We start from the raw sequence: 18,922 nt of genomic DNA, 5'->3' as shown, positions 1-18,922 counted from the left end.
TCCCTAGCCACTGACCATGAACCCAGCCTTCACACTATGTCTATTGAGCAAACGTCCCTCTTGGTTTCTTCAGTGAATTTGGCCTACAACCAGACACTGTTTTTTTTTTAAATCCTTCCTGTTTTATTGGTAAAATCAGCATTTTAAGAAAGGGTGTGGGAGATGAGAGGAAAATGGGGAATTTTATAAGTAGAGTGAGCAAAAAGGGGCCAGTACCAGGAAAGTTTACAGGGCTGGCTGCTGAAAAAAGAGATCCAAATTTAGAAACTGGCCCTTCCCAAGTGGCCATGGAGAGAGGTGTTTGCAAAAACACCCCCAGATGAAGGCCAACCTGCCACTACACCAAGAAAAAAAGGTCATCTGCAAAGGAGCTGATTTGGAGACTTAACAAAGGTGCCTTTTAAAATACTTGGGTGAATGCCTTCACTTACTATTAACAGCCTTTTCTGAGAAAGGGTGTCCTCCTGGGAACTGCTAGATCCAGAGGCAGAGGTGGGAGGGGCAGTCAGCAGCAAAGGAAGCCAGATCTCTGCTGGGGAGATGGCTGTGAGGCTTGGGAGGTGAAGCCCACTATATGCTCTCATACTTCCCTCTGTCTGTTTGTACTTGGGGAGTGGGACGAAGACAAGACAGCATGGAAGAGCACCAATGACCCAAGTGAGAATTCTGGGCAAAGAGGCATGTCCTCATCCAGCGCTCTTACGGCTGGGCCTTAAAAACAAAATTGTGTTTGAGGAGGTCTGAGGTTGCTCCCAGCCCTCCCCAGCTGCCTTAGGAAGGGGCCATGGATGACCTCAAGAATGGATTCAAGGCCAATCACTGGGCCTAGAATCTGTCCCATTCCCTAGATCAGGGATGGAACGGCTCACTTCCCCTCTTCTTTGGGTGACCTCAGCAAAGCAGAGCTGAGCTCCTCCGGGAACAGCATTGAGGAGCTGAGATCAGCCTGAACTTCAAGAGGACAGGTGAGGTGAGACAATGAGCCTGACTCACTACCCACACCCCTTCCCCCTCTAATTTAGGTGCTGCAAGGTCACAGGAAGATACCAAACCAGCGGAAAGGGAGGAAGGATGCTTGAAGGTGCCTTGGAGTTGGAGTCAAGGGGGCTGGGAGTCAAATCTCAGTTCAGCTCTGCTGCTTTCTGGGTGACCTTGGCTGGTCACAAACCCTCTGGGCTTCTGTTTCCTCATTTGGGACTTTAGATCTTGGGGCCCAGCACACAGTAGGTGCTTGCTGATTAAATCCCTTCCAACCCTAAAATGCCATGACCCTAAAGGAGCACTTTAGACACGGGAGAAGGGGAGGAAGTAGGAAGCTCCAATCCCCCCTCCCCCAGCACAATCCTTTAAAGGAAGAGGGGTTGGGAGGATTTCTCCCCAAGCCCTGCCTTGTTGAGGCAAGTGGTATCCAGGGGTATCCTAGAATGGTCCCAGGCCATTCAGGAATAGTGGCATGGAGAAGCTTCTCTCTCCCCTGACACCTCAGTTTAGACTCTGGGTAGAACTGTTCGGTGCTTTCATTGGCAGGCAAAAGCCCAACGAGGCAGCTTTCTGTCCTCTCTCTTTCCTCCCACCCTGGTATTTCCTGCCCACTCCCCTCCACCCCCCTTAGCTTCCACATTCCCAGCTATTCTCTGAAATGGTCCATGTTTCACAAAGCCAAACACCAGGAGTAGCATTCAAAGAGCAGTCTTTAAAACACTTTTCAAAAGCTGCATTTGAACAAACACAGTTTGTTTCCCCCCCAGTGCCCTCTTACAGAAGGTGTAATTTTGGCTCCTCTAGGACAGGAGGCTAACTCTATCCCCCATCAGGCCCCAGAGTTCCTGGTCTCATTCGTGAAAGGCTGCTGAGGTCCTCCACCCGGGGTCCTGGGGACAGGACATTATTTATACCAGGATACAACTGGATCTCTGTTCCCTTAAGTTCTTCCTGACATCCGGACCTCCTGAAGCACTCCCTTCCCTCGAAGGGAGCTCAGCATCAGGGTGAACAAACTCGGTCCAGTCCTTATGGCTGAATTATAGGGGGGCAGGGTTTCCTCCACACTCCATATGACAGAACCCTGCTAGACCTCATCTCCTCAGAAGAAGGAAGCAGGTAAGATCTAGCAGTGACTGGAACCCAGATCTCTCCAGCCCAGCTTTCTTTCCCTCCCCAAACCTTGTGTCTGTCTTCCAGGTGGGGAAAACCAAATTCTCGCCCTGTTCCAGCCTCGTCACTGCCAGCTGGAACACTGGGCTGAACGCCAGAGAAAGAGTCCGGGAGGTGTCTGCTGAGGCCCAAGGTGAGTTCTGGCAGCTACCTGTTCTCAGTGAGACATTGGCAGGTGTCTGGCCATCGCTCACCAGACTACTTACAAATCAATCTGCACCCAAGGCTATGTACCTGGTGCCTCAGCCTCCCTGATCTACCTGGAAAAAGGGGGTGACTTTTACTGAATGAGAAGCTAAGAAGGGCAAAGGGCAGAGAGAGCATTAATAGAATCTTTTGTCCTAACACCACAACTGAGGGCATGAACTGAAGGAGAAGGAAAATGAGTAGAATGTCCTTATACCAGCCACAGTGTCCTAGGCCCAGAGAGCTGGAAACCAAACATGATGGCCTAGGCTGCCTCTCCTGGAACATCCCATGTGTTCTAGAGTAAAAGCCGGGACGTTCCAGGAGCCATTGGCTGCTCTCATCCCCCACCTCTTCGTGCCACCCAAGCTGGCTCCAACATCCACCCGGGGAATTTTACTGGTCTTTGAGTGAAGAGACTGAGCCAGCCTTCCGGCAGAGGCTGGTATCTGCTTCAGAGAGCTCTGATTTCATCAGTGTGGGGGGCAGACTTGCGATCCTGCTGCCTTTCAGAAGAAAGTCTTCCTAAGTATGTCATGGCTGAAAATACTCATTACTTTCTGGCTGGCCACTCCACACTGCACAGGGCCAGCTCTCAGACCACAGTCCAGTCTATTTGGCTATTCTGGTTCTGACTTTTCGGGATCCACCACGGTGACCTTTGAGGACAATTCAGAACTTCAAACCTTGACAAAGCAGCTGAGGCCGGCTTGCAGGGGAGAGGAAACTGAGACTGAACGAAATAATCTGACTCCTTCCCTGATGCGAGGGAAGGTAGAAAAGACCTCCCCTGAAGCAGAGGAGTGAGGAGGGCTTGACCTTGTGGCCTCTTCCAAAGACAGGCTCCTGTTTCTGGTCAGCCCAGAGTCTTGGGAGAGGGCCTAGAAGCTGAAGGAGGAAGGAGGACATGAGTGGAGGGCAGTTTTAAAGCTGAGAGTTTGCTTCTGCCCCTGGCCTGTGGTTTTGGAAGGGGGATGGCCAGAATTAAACTGGAGTCTGGCAGCTTACTTCATCCCCAGCTAGCATATCCTGCAGAGCGCCATGGCTGCCTCCCCTTCCACACTCCCTTCAGTGTCTTCCTTTAAGAACCCAATGCGATAAGGAGAGAGAAGGAAGAAGGGGCCCTCTTACCACCTCAGGGCTTGCTTCGCTTGCCCTGGCTCTCAGCTCCCGCCAAGGTGGTGGTGCTTGTGGCAGCCCGCTTGTTCCGATGGTGAGGGAAGGTGGGCATGAGCTCAGGCTCACAGGCTGTGGGCAAAGGTGAAGCTGTTCTCCTTGGGGCAGGGGTCTAGATGACTTTCCCTGCCCCCGAGCTTCCCTGACTTCTCAGACACCCAGATTCCCAGGCATTTGCTTCCTGGGCACACCCACAGTACTCCATCTTGGCTGCTCCCAGGACTGGCTCACAGCTACTTCCCACCCCCCAAGGCCCAAGGTAGGGGCACTTACGCAATGGCTTTTCTTTAAAGTAGGAGCTTTCCAAGCAATCCCCAGCCGTGGCCCTAGAGAGAACCCATTAGCTTGTCAAGGAGAAGTAATGCCATGGCAAATATAATAAACATTTATTATGTGCCTACTGTGTACAAGGAGCTGTGCTGGGCACTACCACAGCTCCTGCCAGTGCTTTAAAGCCTTGTTTAAAAATGGCTCTCCAATTTACTTACAGCCTCTCATTCGGGGCAGTGTTGCATTTCCCAGTCCAAAGGACCTCAGCAAACTTCCCCAGAACAGAAAGTCAAAAGAATAAGGGAGGCTGTTGATGATTAAAATGGGGGCTTCCTTGGCTCTGTGAGCCAGAGAATAAATCCACAGAGTAGGGAGAAAATCTGTGAATCTGTGAGGCAGGAACAAAGGCTGATCCCTGGCCAGCCTAAACGTTCCAGAAAGACAGACAAAATTTGCTGCTTAGGAACTCGACGAAAGGATGTGGAGCCCTTCGGGAGAAAAGAATGGGGGGGGGGGGGCGAATGCTCCAGCCTGCACCACTTTTATGCATGCATGTATCCAGGGATTGGCCCTTCCCACACATGGATTGGTCAGCGCTCTCCAGAGTTGGGGCAATGGGAAAGCAGATACGAAAACACCCAAATGAGAGCCAACTCTCAGAGCTCAACCAAGCCCAGAGGGCCATCTGCCTGCATGGGCCAAGAGCGGATGCTGGCTTTCGTTTTCCTTTTCCCCAGGAGCCAGCCAGGCCTGACTCTCCCCTCAGCCCCACACTGTCAGTCAGAGCCCTGGGTACCTTTTCTTTGGGTCATACATGAAGAGGAAGTTGAGCAGACGTAACCCTGCCTCAGAGAGCCACGGAAACTTGTGTTTGAGGTTGTTGTACGGCTGTTTCCTCAGGCTATACTGGCTGACTAGAGGCAGCTTGGAAAAGCCCTGAGAGGAGGGAGAAGAGCAGAGACAGGGGAATGAGAAGGAGCCTGGGCCAGCTCCAGGAGACTGGGCAGCCCGGCTCCAAGGCACTCACCGGCCAGATGTTCTCATTGGGTGTCCCAAGCAGCTGCACGATCAGGTCAATCTGGTGGATCTCAGAACTGCCTGGGAGGAGGGGCTTATGAGCCAACAACTCCGCCAAGATACAGCCCACCGCCCTTGAGAAAGAGAGGAGTAAGCAGGAAGCTGATACTTTCATCCTGCAGCGTCTCAATATGCCCTGGGGCATGGAAGCAACAGAAATCACTTCTGGAATTCGTCAGGACCCCATTATGTAGGTGTAAAAGGGGCAGGCAGAGCATGGCCGGGGTACCAGATGTCAGATTCAGAATTCTGAATGGGGAAGGGACATCGAAGGCCATCTCATCCAACCCGTACCTGAACAAGCATCCCCACGATCTCTCCATCACTTGATCACAATCCAATGTCAGTCCACATCTCCCTCTGCCTTGCAACCCCCAACCCTGTGGCCTCCAATCCCTGAGATGCTCAGGACCATTTCCTGGCCACTGCCTATGCACAGCCTACATTCAGCTCCCTTTCCCATCTTGATGCCTCGGTGAGCCGGTTCAACCCCAAAGCTGCCTTCTTGAGTTCCTTGCCCTGCCAAGCTTCAGCCTTGGCTCCCTCCTGCCATCTGCTGCCTTCATTCCTACTCACATTCTGCTGAATAAAGCTAGAGAGAATCATGCAGCCTTGCTGACTGGTTGGTCCACTACAAATCTGTTACATAATCTCAACTTGCAGCAAGGCAATCCTTTATACCTCCTTAATTGACTCATCCACTCACCAGTGTTTTCACCCCTTCTCAAACCTCCCATAGCTCCCTTTTCCCCACCCTCCCAGCTAAGACCTGTGCTTCATATTTCACTGAAAACACCGGAGCCTCCCTGATCTCTTAGATTCTTTCTGCCACCATCTCCTTCACCCGTCTCACATGAACATGGTGGCCACTTCCCCTCCCTCTTCATGCACCAATGCCTTGTTCCCTCCTGTCTCCTCCAGTGGGCTGCCTACCTCTTCCATCTTCTCCATTGTCCACTGGCTGCTTCCCTTGCTGCCTGGAGACACCCTCAAAAAACCCTCCCTAGATCCAACCATCCCTGCTGGTTATTGTCCCATCTCTCTTCTCCCTTCTGTGGCTGAACTCCTTGAGAACACTGTCTGCAATAGGTGTCTCCACTTCCTTTCCTCTCACTCTCTTCTTAACTCTCTAGAGTCTGGCTTCCGACATCATCATCATTCAACTGAAGCTGCCCTCCCCGAAGTTATCAGTGATCCTGTAGTGGCTACAGTGAGCAGCCTTCTCTTCATTCTCATTCTCCTGACCTCTCTGCAGTCTCTGACCCCATCAGCCACTCTCTCCTCCTTGAGACTCTCCTCCATCTACGTTCCTGTTACTCTGCTCTCTCTCCTGGTTTTTCTCCTACCTATCTGACCACTCCTCAGTCTCCTTTGCTGGATCTTCATCCAGGTTTTGGCCCACTCACTGTGGGTATCCCCCAGGGCTCTGGGCTGGGCCTTCTTCATTTCTCCCACTATGCTATTTTGTTTAGTGATCTTGTTGACTTCCAAGGATTCAATTATCATTTCTATGCTGATGATTCTCAGATCTACTTATCCAGCCCGAATTCTCAACTAATTTCTCTTTTTTGGGGTGGGGAAAGGCAATTGAGGTTATGTGACTTGCCCAGGGTCACATACCTAGTAAGTTTGAACTCAGGGCATCCTGACTCCAAGGCTAGTGTTCCAACTGCTTACTGGATGTCTCCAAATAGATGTCCCATAGACTTCTTAACCTAAACCTGTCCAAAACTGAACTCCTTTCCTTCCCCTCTTTCTCACCTCCCTGTTATTGTTGAGGGCACCACCATCCCCGCCAGTCACCCAGGTTCAGAACCTTGATGTCCTCCTTGACTTTTCCCTCTCCATCTGTTGCCAGGTCCTGTCCATTTGACCTTTGCACCCTCTGGTGCTATCCCTCATCACCTCCAATCTGGACCACCACAATAGCTTCCTTGTTGGTCTCTCTCCCCAAGGAGGAGGACACGCCTACCTTACATTCACCTGTCAGAATGATCTTCCATATCACCCCCCTATTCAATGAACTCTAGCAACTCCTAATCACCTCCAAGATCAAATAGAAATTCCTTTGTTTGGCATTTCCAGCCCTTCCCAACCTGCCCCAACCCACCTTTCCAGTCCTCTTGCACCCTCAAGGGCCCTCCCTGGACACTGTGATTCAGTGACACTGGCCCCTGGATGCTCCTCACACACGATCCACCATCTCCCTACTCTGGGCACTTCCACTGGCCACGTCCCATGCCTAGAAACCTCTCCATCGCCGTTGTCTCCTGGCTTCCTTCAGGTCGCAGCTAAACTCTCCCTTCTCCAAGAAGTCCCTCCTGATTGCCCTTGATCTGAGGGCCTTCCCTCTGGAATGGTCTCCAAGTTAGTGCATCTAGACCTTAATGGGCCACAGTTATTTCCACGTTGTCTCCCCTATTAGACTGTAAGCTCCCTGTGGGCAGGCATAATCTTCTGCCTTTCTTGGTATCCCCAATGCTTAGCACAGTGCCTGGCATATAGTGCGTGCTTAATAAATGCTTGTTGACTGAGAGACTCTCCTGGAAGATCTCCGAAGTGGAAAACCTGCTACCACCTTCAGAGACTAGTCCACTCTATTCTGGGATGTCTCTGAGTGGTGAGAAATTTTTCCTAACACCCCAAGCTCAAGTTTTCCTCACTGCAAAAAAAGCTCTTTTGTTGCCTTCCAGTGGCCAAGGAAGCACCATTTTCCCTCCTAATGCTTTGAGAACTCCAAGTGTCAAAGTGGGTTAATAATTATTTTGGTCTTTTTCTGAATTCAAAGGGTCAAATGGGCTTTTGACTCACAGGCCATATTAATGCATGAGACAGTCTCAGTCCTCAAGGGGCATACATTCTACTGGAGAAGATAACACATACAGGAAAGAAACAGCCTCAAGTGCACCCACACATACACACATGCATTGTCCCAAAGTAAAGCTTCAACCTGCACTAAGGCTTTTGGGACACCCTGTATAGTAAACAGAGTAATTCTCAGGGTGGAAAGCATTAACTGAAGGAATCAGGACAGGCTTCTTGTAGGTGGCGGTGTTTCAGCTGAGCCCTGAAGGAAGCCAGGGTCCAAGTGACTGATGTGAGGAGGGAGAATCTCCCAGGCATGGGGGCTGACAGCCTAGGCAAAGGCCTGGAGATGTGGAGGGTGAGGACGCCTTCACCGGGTAAAGGCCAGTTTTCTAGAAAGATCTTCAGTGTATTCCCTCCACCACTCCCAAATGATCAGACCCACCATTTTCTACCCGTGTTTTCATACTTGAGTCTAATCTCCCTGGATTGCAGCCCAACACAGCATGGACAGGACAGCTTGGATCACTGGGAACCAGGATGGGTAACAGTACCAACTCCTTCTCCAGCCAAGCCTTGCAAACATCCTCCCACCCCAAGACTTTACAGGAGAGGAAGGACACTCCTTACCACATGTCGATGCTGGTAGTCTGGGTTGCTGTTCCCAAGAGGAGTTCAGGGGCCCGGTACCTGCACAAGAAAGGAAAATAACCAACACTTGGGTCACTTCTTCCTCGGAAGAAGGTCATGTCCTGAACTACTGCCCTCACATTAGAGGACTTCAACATACATACAGATTCTCCCTCAAACACTCTCTGGCTACTCACCTCCCATGAGCTCTCCCTCAGCCACACACACAAGATGGTCATACCCTTGACCTTGCCATCATCACCAAATGTTCAGGAATTCTGAAATCCCCTTATCTGGCCATAATCTAGTGGCTTTTCACCTCTCCCTCTGCCTTCCCTTATATAACCTTCCTCTTTACCCTCACCATGACCTTCAACACCTTGACTCCCCAATTCTCTCCCAGGCCATCTCCCCTGCACTGGTCACTCTCTCCTCTTCTCCCCATCTTGGCTCCTTGGTGAACCAATTCAAATCTTCACCATCCTCTGCTCTTGAAGCCCTAACCCCCTTATATCACCTATGATGTTCAACCAAGCCTCAGCCTTGTACCATTCCCACCATTCATCTCCTTCACTCTTATACATGAGTGGCTGAATGAAGGTGGAGAAAATCATGCTGTTCTGAATGAGCCCAGGACGAATTTATGTTACACAATCTTAATTGAGCCCTTGCTGCCGCTAGGCAATCCTACTATAACCCCTTATCAACTTACTCTCCCACCGTGGCTCTTCCAGACCTTCCCGTCCCTCTCCAAGGCTCCCACAGCTCCTGCTCCCAGGACTCTCTCAGCTGAGAACCTTGCCTCACAGTTTACAGAAAAACATGATGATATTCACTGTCAACTCTCTCTCCTCCCTTCTCTCCTATCACTCTGGTGCCTTTGGACACTCTCTCCTCCTTCACCCCTGTCTCACATGATGGAGTGGTCTTACTCCTCACCAAGGCTACCCCCTCTACTTGTTCAAGTGACCCCATTCCATCCCATCTCCTCTTCTCCAACACACTGCCCCTCTGTCATCCCCACTCTATCATCTATTCTCAATTTTACTTACAACTCAGTTTTTATCATCTACCCACTCTCCTGGCTCCTTCCTACAGTCCACAAACATGCCGATGTGTCCCCCATTCTGAAACAAAAAAAAAGCTTCCCTCGACCCTTTCATCCCTGGATCTCTTCTGCCCTTTGCCCTCCTCCAAAAGATCACCTATAATAGGTGCTCCCACTTTCTCTCCCTTCAGTCTGGCTCCTGACTTTATCACTCCACTGAAATTGCTCTCTCCAAAGTTACTAACAATCTCTTAGTTACCAAACCCAACGGCCTTTTCTCAATCCTCATTCTCCTTGACCTCTCTGCAGCCTCTGACACTGTTGATCACTCCCTCCGTGATACATCTCTTCCCTACAGGTTTTCAGGACACTCTCTCTCCTGGTTCTCCTTCCACCTGACCCCTCCTTCTCAGTCTCCTTTGCTGGGTCCTCCTCCAGATCACACCCTCTAACCATAGATGTCCCACAGGGCTCTGTCCTGGACCTCTTCTCTCCTCCCTCCATACTGCTTCCCTTGGTGATCTCATCGGCTCCCCTGGATTTAATGACCATCTCTGTGCTGCTGATTCACAAATTTACCTATCCTGCCCCAATCTCTCTGCTGACCTCCAGTCTCACAACCAACAGCTTTTCAAACATCTCAAGCTGGATGTCCAGTAGACATGTCCAAAACGGAACCCTCCCCCCAAACCCCAACTTCCCTATGGCTATAGAGGGCAACCCCATCCTCCTGCCCCTCAGGCTCCCAGCCTAAGTCATCCTGGACTTCTCACTCCCTACTCCCATATTCAAACAGTTGCCAAGGCCTGTTGATTTCACCTTTGTGACATCTCTCAAATACGCCCCATTCTTGTCCCCTTCCCCATCACTCCAGTGCAGACCCTCGTCATGTCATGCCTTGATTATTACAATAGCCGCTGGTGGGTCTGCCTGCCTCAAGTCTCTCCCCACTCCAAGCTGTCATCCATTCAGCCACCAAAGGATTTTCCTAAAGCAAAGGTCTGATCCTGTCACCCCTACTCTAGTCACTTCCTCTTGCCTCCAGGATCAACTACAAAATGCTTTGTTTGGCATTCAAAGCCTTTCATAACCCAGCCCCCTCCTACCTTTTACACCTTACCCCCACGCCCCCATCATGGACTCTTCTGTCCAGTGACACCGGCCTCCTGGCTGTTCTATGAACAAGACATTCCATTTCAGCTCTGAACATTCTCTCTGGTTGTCCTGTTCCTGGAATGTTCTCCCTCCTCTACTCCAACTTCTGACCTCCCTGGCTTCCTGTAAGCCCCAACTAAAATCCCACCGTCACGGGAAGCCTCTCCCAGTCCCTCTCAATTCCAGTGACTTCCCCCGTTAATTATTTCCTATTTATCCTGAACAGAGCTTGCTCTGTATACATCTGTTTGCATGTTGTCTCCCCCATTAGATGTAAGATCCCTGAGGGCAGGGAATGTCTTGTGTATCTTTTTGTATCCCCAGAGCTTAGTGCAGTACCTGGCACATAGCAGGCACTTAATAAATGTTTAATGGTTGACTGATTGGTCTGCTTCAATCTATTTATCCTCCAGGGAGGGTTGATCAAGTGTCTCTATTCTGGCCCTGTGAGCAAGGCAGTGGCCACTCCCAGGAGGAGGAAGAATAAGTGTGGCTGCTGGCAGAACCTTCTTACCCAGCTGATGCCCTTTACAAGCCCATTGGCCACCCACACTGGCTCAGCTTAGAGCCCAGTAGTGCCCCTCCCATACAAAGATGGTGTAGTATTGGCCATGCTTACCTCACTGCCTCCCAAGACCCCACGAAGGGTGCAGACCATAGCAATGGCACCAAAGGCCCCCAATCTTGGCCAACTTCGCCCATGACCAGAGAAGTACCTATTTTGACTCCTTTCAGAGGGCGGTGGGGCGCAAATCTTGAATAAAATATTACTAGGGAAAACCAGTTCCCCATGGCTATTAATAAGATCAAACCTTTGGTCCATTTACATGATTTTTTTCCTTGCCAATATGGCTTTCCAGGGTAAATACCAACAGGTTTTGAGTTAGCTCATCCCACAGCATAGACAATTCACTGACCTCTGTTTAGATCAATAGGAGACAATCCTGATGACTAGCTAGCTGCTAACCTCTTCTGTCTTGTGCTTTGCCTTTGCAAGTAGCCCTGCTGATTGGTGTCCGTTAGCATGCAATGGCAGCCCTCCTATAATCTCTGAATTTGCATACCCTTCCAAGTTCTCTGACATCTCCAGCTCCAGTATATGGTCCGTCTTAGGGAACCTGACCAGCCCAGTTGAATACAGGCTTCCAGAGAAACCCAGAAGGCAACCTTCTCCCTCAGACACTATCTGTGTGACCCTGGGCAAGTCACTTAACCTCTGTTTGCCTCAGTGTCCTCAACTGTAAAATGAGAATCATAACTGCACCTATCTCACGGGGCTGTGTAAGGATCAAATGAGATAATATTTGTAAAGTGCTTTGCACAGTGCCAGGCACACAGTAGGCACCGTATAAATGCTTATTCCCTTACCTTCCCCTTTCTCCCTTTACCCCTCCTCTCCTAGAATCTGGAGTGTGAAGTATCTGACTCACCAGAGGGTGACCACCTTCGGGGTCATTGGCTTCACGGGAACACCATAAGCCCGAGCCAGGCCAAAGTCAGCTGCCAAAAAGGGGAGAGGAATGTGAAGGAGGAGTTAAGTACTCAGCAGGCATTTAATAAGTTCTTGCTCCATGGACAGGAAACAAAGAAACAGAACACTAGCTGCTCCCATTCAGGGGGATGTCTGAGAGGCTTGGGTGTTTACATGTGGGTGCAGGGAGCGTCCAAGTGTGTACACACGCACATACCACACATATATATATACACATACACATCAAACACACACATACCATGCACATGCCACGTATACACACACTAAAGACACACCGACCCACCCACCCACACATACATACACACACACACACAATGGCGCCAGGGAAACATACAGATACTCACCTGTCTTAACACAACCCTTATCTGTCATAAGCAAATTGGAAACCTTTAAATCCCTGTCATTGGAAGAAAAGACACCAGTCAGTCATCCCTAGGGAAGCCAACTTCAGTGACTGTTGATGAGAAGGATGTCCCTTTCAAGCCTTGGGGTCTTCAGGCTGAAGATGTGAAGGCACCTGGCTCTTGGCTTGGGGTTGGTCTATCTTGGTCTCTAATTTGTCTATTCCTTGGATCAAAGGTTCTTAACCTGGAGTCTGTGAACTTGCTTTTCAAAATATTTTGATAACTTTTTTTAATTTTGGGGGGAGGGGGAGCAATTGCAGTTAAGTGACTTGCCAAAGGGTACACAGCTAGTAAGTGTCCGAGGTTGGATTTGAACTCAGGTCCTCTTGACTCAGGGCTACCTGCCCCAATAGCTGTATTTTGATATATTTGGTTTCCTTTGTAATCTTATGTATGTGATGCCTTTAAAAACATTATTCTGCTCAGGGTTCCACAGGGTTCACCAGACTACCCAGCAGGTTTGTGACATAAGCAAGAGTTTGTCATCTGTGCTCTTCCTAAGTCTAGGTTTGCCACCCCTCTTCCTTCCAGAACCTGCCTCCTGCAGACCTCTCAGCTTCCCCTGCCCCTCACCTGTGAATGATGAAGTTTTTGTGAAGATACTGAAGGCCCTTAAGGACTTGCAAAATGATACACTTTACCTGTAAGGGTGAGAATGGGGAAAAAGCCAATGAATGACGGACACATCCACCTCAGAGGCGGGTCTGTCGTTTTGGGGACTAGAGGAAAGGCCCCTGGTCACAGCAAGAGGGAAGACTGTCATGCCCTGCCCCAACACTGGACTCTGGGCTACTCAATAACTCCCATGGTGGCCAGCTAGAGAACCACATGACATCAAAAGGGTCAGCGGCCAGTGACCAGAGGAAAGAAGGAAGGAGCATAAGGTGCCACAATGGGGAAAGGAATGAGAGAAAAATACGATGGGGAGTCAATTCAGTGAACACTCTCTAAAGCCCTTGGAAGGTGAGCTCTTTTAAGGCGGCACCATTTCCCCTTTGTCTCTGAATCCTCCCAAATCCCTATAAGGTCCTATGCAAGGTATATAACTATATATATATGTATGTAAGTATATATGCAAGTACCTTAATAAATACTTGTCTGGTAACTGAATAAATTCTTACTGCATCAGTAAGGACACAAGTCCCACCAGTCAGCTGCCTTTAGAGTCCTTCTCCTTCAAGGCATAAGCCAAGCGCTACCTCCTACAAGAAGCCTACCTTGATTTCCCCAGTTACTACTTACTTCTCCCCTGGCAATTACATTGTATATACCTTATGTTGACTTATCTGCATTCATATCTGCTTCCAGTCAATATGAATTTAAGCTCCTTAAGCTCAGAGACTGGGATGGTGGTTTTTTTTCTTTGTATCTCTGGTGCTTAGCACATAGTAGGCACTTAATGCCTGTTGACTACCTGAAGGGCTTCCCCAAGGTGCATGGTTCTTGACCAGTCACTAGTAGAGTGTGTAGAAGAAGGTTAAACTTAAAAAGTGTTAAACCAAGAATAAAGGTGACTGGAACCCACATGTACCTGAGCCTCTGAAAAGGGTGTCTGCATGTTCTCCAGGAGGCTAGCGAGGTCCTGCTCACAGTAACCCATCACCAGGAAGATGCTAGAAGAGAGACAAAAGAGGACAGAGTCACCTGATGCCACCCCCGATCCTTCTGAAGGGCTGACCCTTGAGAGAGAAGGCTGAGGGAGGGAGGGACGTGTCTTTGGTCTAGGAAAATGAAGAGAGAGAAAGAAGGGAAATCACATCTTCAGAGCAGAAAGTAAGACTGAGCAGGGAACGGGAGGAGTATGGGGGAGCTGTACCCCAGCGGGGTAAGAATGACCAGTAGTGGTTACCTCTCCAGGTGGTTTCCCACAACCACCTCCTTCAGCTCCACAATGTTGGGGTGACGAAGCCGAAGGAGCAGTGTGATTTCCCGGAGGCTGCTAATGGGAATCCCTGACCCAGAAAAACGATACAATCAGGCCACTGGCCCCGGGCAACAAACCTCCCCTTCCCAAGCCCTGGGTCTCTCCCAGCTCCTGGCTGGGCAGTGACACAAGCTTCACACACTCCTCCCCAGACCCAGGGTGGAGTCCCTCCCTCCTCATCCTCTACCAAGGGAAGATGTGGTTTGTTAAATCCTCCCTGTCTCAAATACTACTAGCAAGGAACACCTTGCAGCTAAGCCAAACACAAAGCTCAACGTATGACTAGCCTTCAGTTAAGTATAGCATTTCATGGTTGGCAGAGCGCTGAATGTGAATTTCACAACTGTGTGCAGTAGGTAGGCAGGCCCTATCACTCTCCAAGACATTAAGTGATTGATCCTGGCTCAGCAAGCTGATTAGTGGCAGTGCTGGGATTCGAACCCAGGTGTCTGGACTCCTGGCCCAGGGCTCTCTGCACCACCTCCCTCTTACCCAGGATTTCTCAGTACTATTAGCTGTTGGCTCCCAATCAGAAGTACAGATGCTCATTCCTACGTCTCCCTTGAGGTCCCTGACTAGGTCTCTGGCAATCATTCTCCCCACCTCACCATCCTTCTCTTTGTCCATCCGAACCTTCTTCAGGGCCACGATTTCATCTGTCTGGGTGTCCCGGGCCCGATCTGAAACAGCAACAGACCCATGGGATATACAAAGTCAGACCCCCGAGTCCTCCACCACCCTGTTCTAACACAGGTGCCAGTGGGAACAGTGAAGTACTGCTTTACTCATTAGGACTCAAGCCAAGCCAGCAAGTGCCTTCTAGTTGCTCGAAGCTGGGGATTCAAAGACATGAATGAAACAGTCCCCTCCTCAATGAACTTACATTCTATTGGGAAGATGACGTGCACTCAGATAAATACATATAGACAGAAAGTAGAGAGGGAGAGAAGGCACCAACAGGTGGGCCTCTTACACACAGTGGCACCTGAGCTAAGAATAACTGGAACCAGGGTTTCCAAGGAGAGGTGGAAAGAGAGACAGGGAATATCCTAAGCATAGGCAGCAGCTTGTGCAAAGTCATGGAAACAGGAGACAGAGTGTTCTAGAAGGGGAATCAACCAGGTTTGGCAGGAACTCTGAATGCAAGAAGGGGAATCATGGGTAACCAGCCCAGAAAAATGGGATGGAGGCCTCTAAATGGCAAACAGGAGTTTGATCCTGGAGGCAACACAGGACCACTGAATCTTCTTGGGCAAGGACTGGCATGGTCAGACCTTCGCTTCGGGGATTATGAATTTGGCACCTGAACTGAGGCTGGATCACAGACAGGAGAGGCAGGATGAATGAAGACCAAGTAGGAGGCTGTTGTAACAGTCTGGACAAGAAGCGCCAAGGGGATGAATGAGGGGAAGGTGTGGTGTGAGTGGAGAGACGTGGAGGAAGAATCAATAGGACTTGAGAACTGATCAGATGGGGGAGGGGAGGAGTGAGACCGAAGAGTCTAGGATGACCTTTTCCCCCAACACATACTCTTCTTTGCTCCTATAACTTGGGCCTCCTGGCTTTCTGCTTTGCCAGCCCAGCCATCACCAGTAACAGCTACCCTTTCCATCCCAACCCTGCTCAGCTCTCTACTCCAGACGGAGAGCGGCTGAAGTCTCCATGCCACACTCCTGGCCAACAGCGAGCCCATACTTACATACGATACCATAGGTGCCTTCCCCGATCCGATTCAGCTTTTCAAACTCCTTCACACTCCGACACTGTCCCAGCTGCAAGCAGAGAGGAAGATGTGGCAGCTCATCTAAAGAGCCGATACTCAATGATACTCAATGGACAACATAGGTACCTGGAGTGGCTCAGAGTGGAAGTCTCACTTCCCTCCTCTTATGGTGATCTTGTTAAAAGTAAAGCTACTTTTCGACCAAGCAGGGCACAGCAGCAGGTCAGTACTAGGGTTGGAGGGTTTATATGATGAACTAGAAGGACCAAAAAAATGAAATGCCAGAAAAAGCTGGCCCAGGGACCTTTGTTACAAGTAAGGGAATCTGGGCTGTTCTACCAGATAGAATAATGGCTGTGAGACCTTCAAAGGCTATCCTGTTGCCAAATAGGATAAATTCTTCTTACATGGATTTGAATATAGAATCTCAAATCTGGAGCTCACCTAGGCCAATTCGCACCTGAATCCACAACAAATCAGACATAAATACAGCATCTCCTTTATAAAAATGATTACACCTATTAAGAATCTTACAACATATTTATCCTGTCTGGAACATGGATACACAGGCTAGGATTTCCCTTTAGAGGTAAGAGTCAAAATATCTTGGAGCAGCTAGGTGGCACCATGGATACAGCATTGGCCCTGGCATCAGGAGGACCTGAGTTCATATCCAACCTCTGAGATTAATTGTGTGAACGTGGGCAAGTCACTTAACCCTGATTGCCTCCAAAAGCAAACAAACAAAAAAAACAATTTCCAGCTCTTTCCCTTGGTGGATCCTGCCCAAAATCAGCCACTCTGAGCCTGGGGAGAAGGGGTTCCAGGTATAGATTCTATTGAGACCCATATAACCCTGAACCTAGCTGCCTGTTCTCCTTGGGGACTGACAGCCACCGAGGAGAGGGTTTCTTAAGCCTGGCATTCAATGTCCTCCACAATCCAATGTGGCTGTAACTTCTCTTTCATATTCATCTCATGTTCTTTTCTACATACATGCCAGTCAAATGTCCTCAGGACAACCATCACACTGTCCAACCACAGTGTCTTTGCTTACCACGTTTCCTACGCATGGGATGCCATTTTCCCTGCCAAATTCCTACCCGTCCTTTACAGTCAAATTCAAAGATGATTTCCTCAATGAAGCCTCTGACTGCTTCAGTCTGTACTACGTTTTTACCCTCCCTACTCTGACCTTAGCATTGCTTATACCTATCTTAGATATAAGAAGCTAAAGAGAAAATCACGGATCACCTACTGAACATGTGATTTTGTTATTTTTATGTCATATATGACCCCACCCCCACCCCCACCCCTACCCAGGGAATGTGGTGTAGTAGGGGGCAGATAAGACACAAAAATAGGCAGGAACCCCTCTAGTCCTATCAAAAAAAGACTGTCTGGGGGAGGTAAGTGGGACACAGGTGAGTACATGGTCTCATTCCCACACTGGCCTGAACGAAGCTTTCTGTTAAGAGGCCTGAAAACGATGTGCTTCATCATTTTATGTATATACACATACATATATATATGTATATATATACACACACATATATACATATGATATTAAGTTATATACAACATGTAATAATATATTATATACGATAAATACATAACTACACTTTAACATTGATTTTTAAATTGTTTTGAGTTCTCAATTCTCTCTCTCCCTCCGCCCCTCCACCCCCATTGAGAAGACAAACTATGTCAATTGTGCACGTGAAGTCACAGTGGAAAGGGATGTGGATTTGAAGATCACAGACCAGGGTTCTAGTCCCACCTCCCCCGCCCCCGGCTTCAGTTTCACCCTCTGTAAAATGTGGAGAATAGGCCCAGATGATCAATAAGTGCCAGAGATATTTTTTTTAATCTATAATTTATTTCTAGGAGTAGGGTGTTTCCAGGGAGAGGGCGGGTCCTGCCTTGACTGCACCCCGCCAGCTGTGGACAGCTTTCCTGAGGAAATTGACGCGAATCCCATCCAGGCCCCGCCCGACCCCAGCACCACTACCGCCGCCGAAAGGAACCCTGGGAGTTGTAGTTCTTTCTACCAAGGAAGCACAAGCCAATACCCAGCAGGGCGACAGGCCGAGGGGAAGCAGCGCCGGCCCGCATGATATCTCGTGCACACGCACCCTGTCCTCCGGAGGCACCGTGAAGAAACCGTCCCGCCGTATGCACTTCAGGCGAATCTGCTCCGATTCCGGCTCGGGATCCCCCATGTTGCAGTCCGCGTCTTCCGTTCCCCCCAAGCATGCGCAGGCGCCTGGGGTGGAAGAAAGGATTGCGCACGCGTAGAGTCGACTTCCTCAGGTGGCCCCGCCTTCCCTTAGCAACGGTTGCCAGGAATGACCTGGTTCTAAGTCCCCAGTTAGGGCTGCACTGACTCGGAAATGTATATAGGCTGGGTGTACAGGAGTCATGGTGGTAGGCCAAGGTTCATCATCATTGTGGCCTATTCTAGACACACCATTGCTGTGTCCTTTACTGGGGCAGTGAGAATTTATACCCTCTGCACCGGGCTATTAGAATAATCAATCAACAAGCAATGATTAAGAACCTACTGTGTTCCAGGCACCCTGTCAGGCACTGGGAATACAATCAATAAACATTTATTAAGTACCTACTGTGTGCCATAAATTGAGAATATGGGTAGAAAAAACAATTCCTACCCGCGATGAATAATAGGGGAAGACAAGTACCTATACAGCTATATAAATATATGTAAATAACACAATATAAAGTGAATAAATTCAAATAGATGCAAAGTATACACATAAAGTTTTGTGCTTTAGTAGCTTAAAACTGCACTAAGACTTTTGGGACGCCTTACAGGACAAAGTAGGGGCAGCTAGGTGGTGTAGTGGATAGAGTGAGA

General features: G+C 49.3%; 1 protein-coding gene across 3 annotated transcripts; it reads right to left on the bottom strand.

The window, feature by feature from the left end:
- Window positions 1-1,673: 1,673 nt before the first annotated feature.
- CDK10 (cyclin dependent kinase 10) lies at window positions 1,674-18,296 on the bottom strand. 3 transcript variants are annotated; one of them, XM_036752095.1, is made up of 14 exons: window positions 18,180-18,296; window positions 16,021-16,093; window positions 14,930-15,001; window positions 14,247-14,349; window positions 13,929-14,010; window positions 12,971-13,038; window positions 12,338-12,390; window positions 11,932-12,001; window positions 8,299-8,358; window positions 4,814-4,937; window positions 4,583-4,722; window positions 3,790-3,842; window positions 3,472-3,588; window positions 1,674-3,228 (listed from the first exon to the last, which is right to left on the bottom strand). In XM_036752095.1, exons 1-13 carry the CDS (start codon window positions 18,264-18,266, stop codon window positions 3,476-3,478), a joined length of 1,098 nt encoding a protein of 365 aa, XP_036607990.1. In that variant the 5' UTR covers window positions 18,267-18,296; the 3' UTR covers window positions 1,674-3,228; window positions 3,472-3,475. The 3 variants fall into 3 exon arrangements, with proteins under 3 accessions (XP_036607990.1, XP_036607991.1, XP_036607992.1); XM_036752096.1 differs by having other exon boundaries at window positions 3,475-3,588; window positions 18,180-18,294; XM_036752097.1 differs by lacking the exon at window positions 18,180-18,296 and adding an exon at window positions 16,171-16,244.
- Between the last annotated feature and the right edge of the window lie 626 nt (window positions 18,297-18,922).

The sequence above is a fragment of the Trichosurus vulpecula genome, chromosome 3 (genome assembly GCF_011100635.1).
Source record: "Trichosurus vulpecula isolate mTriVul1 chromosome 3, mTriVul1.pri, whole genome shotgun sequence".
Classification (NCBI taxonomy): Eukaryota; Metazoa; Chordata; class Mammalia; order Diprotodontia; family Phalangeridae; genus Trichosurus; species Trichosurus vulpecula.
This window is presented reverse-complemented; position numbering and strand designations above follow the sequence as displayed.

Coding starts and splice junctions, on each gene's coding strand:
- CDK10 (XM_036752095.1), bottom strand. CDS start 18,266: ATGGGGGATCCCGAGCCGGAATCGGAGCAGATTCGCCTGAAGTGCATA. Junction 14,350..14,929: donor GATGGACAAAGAGAAGGATG/GTGAGGTGGGGA, acceptor TTTCTGGGTCAG/GGATTCCCATTAGCAGCCTC. Junction 4,723..4,813: donor CCAATGAGAACATCTGGCCG/GTGAGTGCCTTG, acceptor CCCTCCTCTCAG/GGCTTTTCCAAGCTGCCTCT.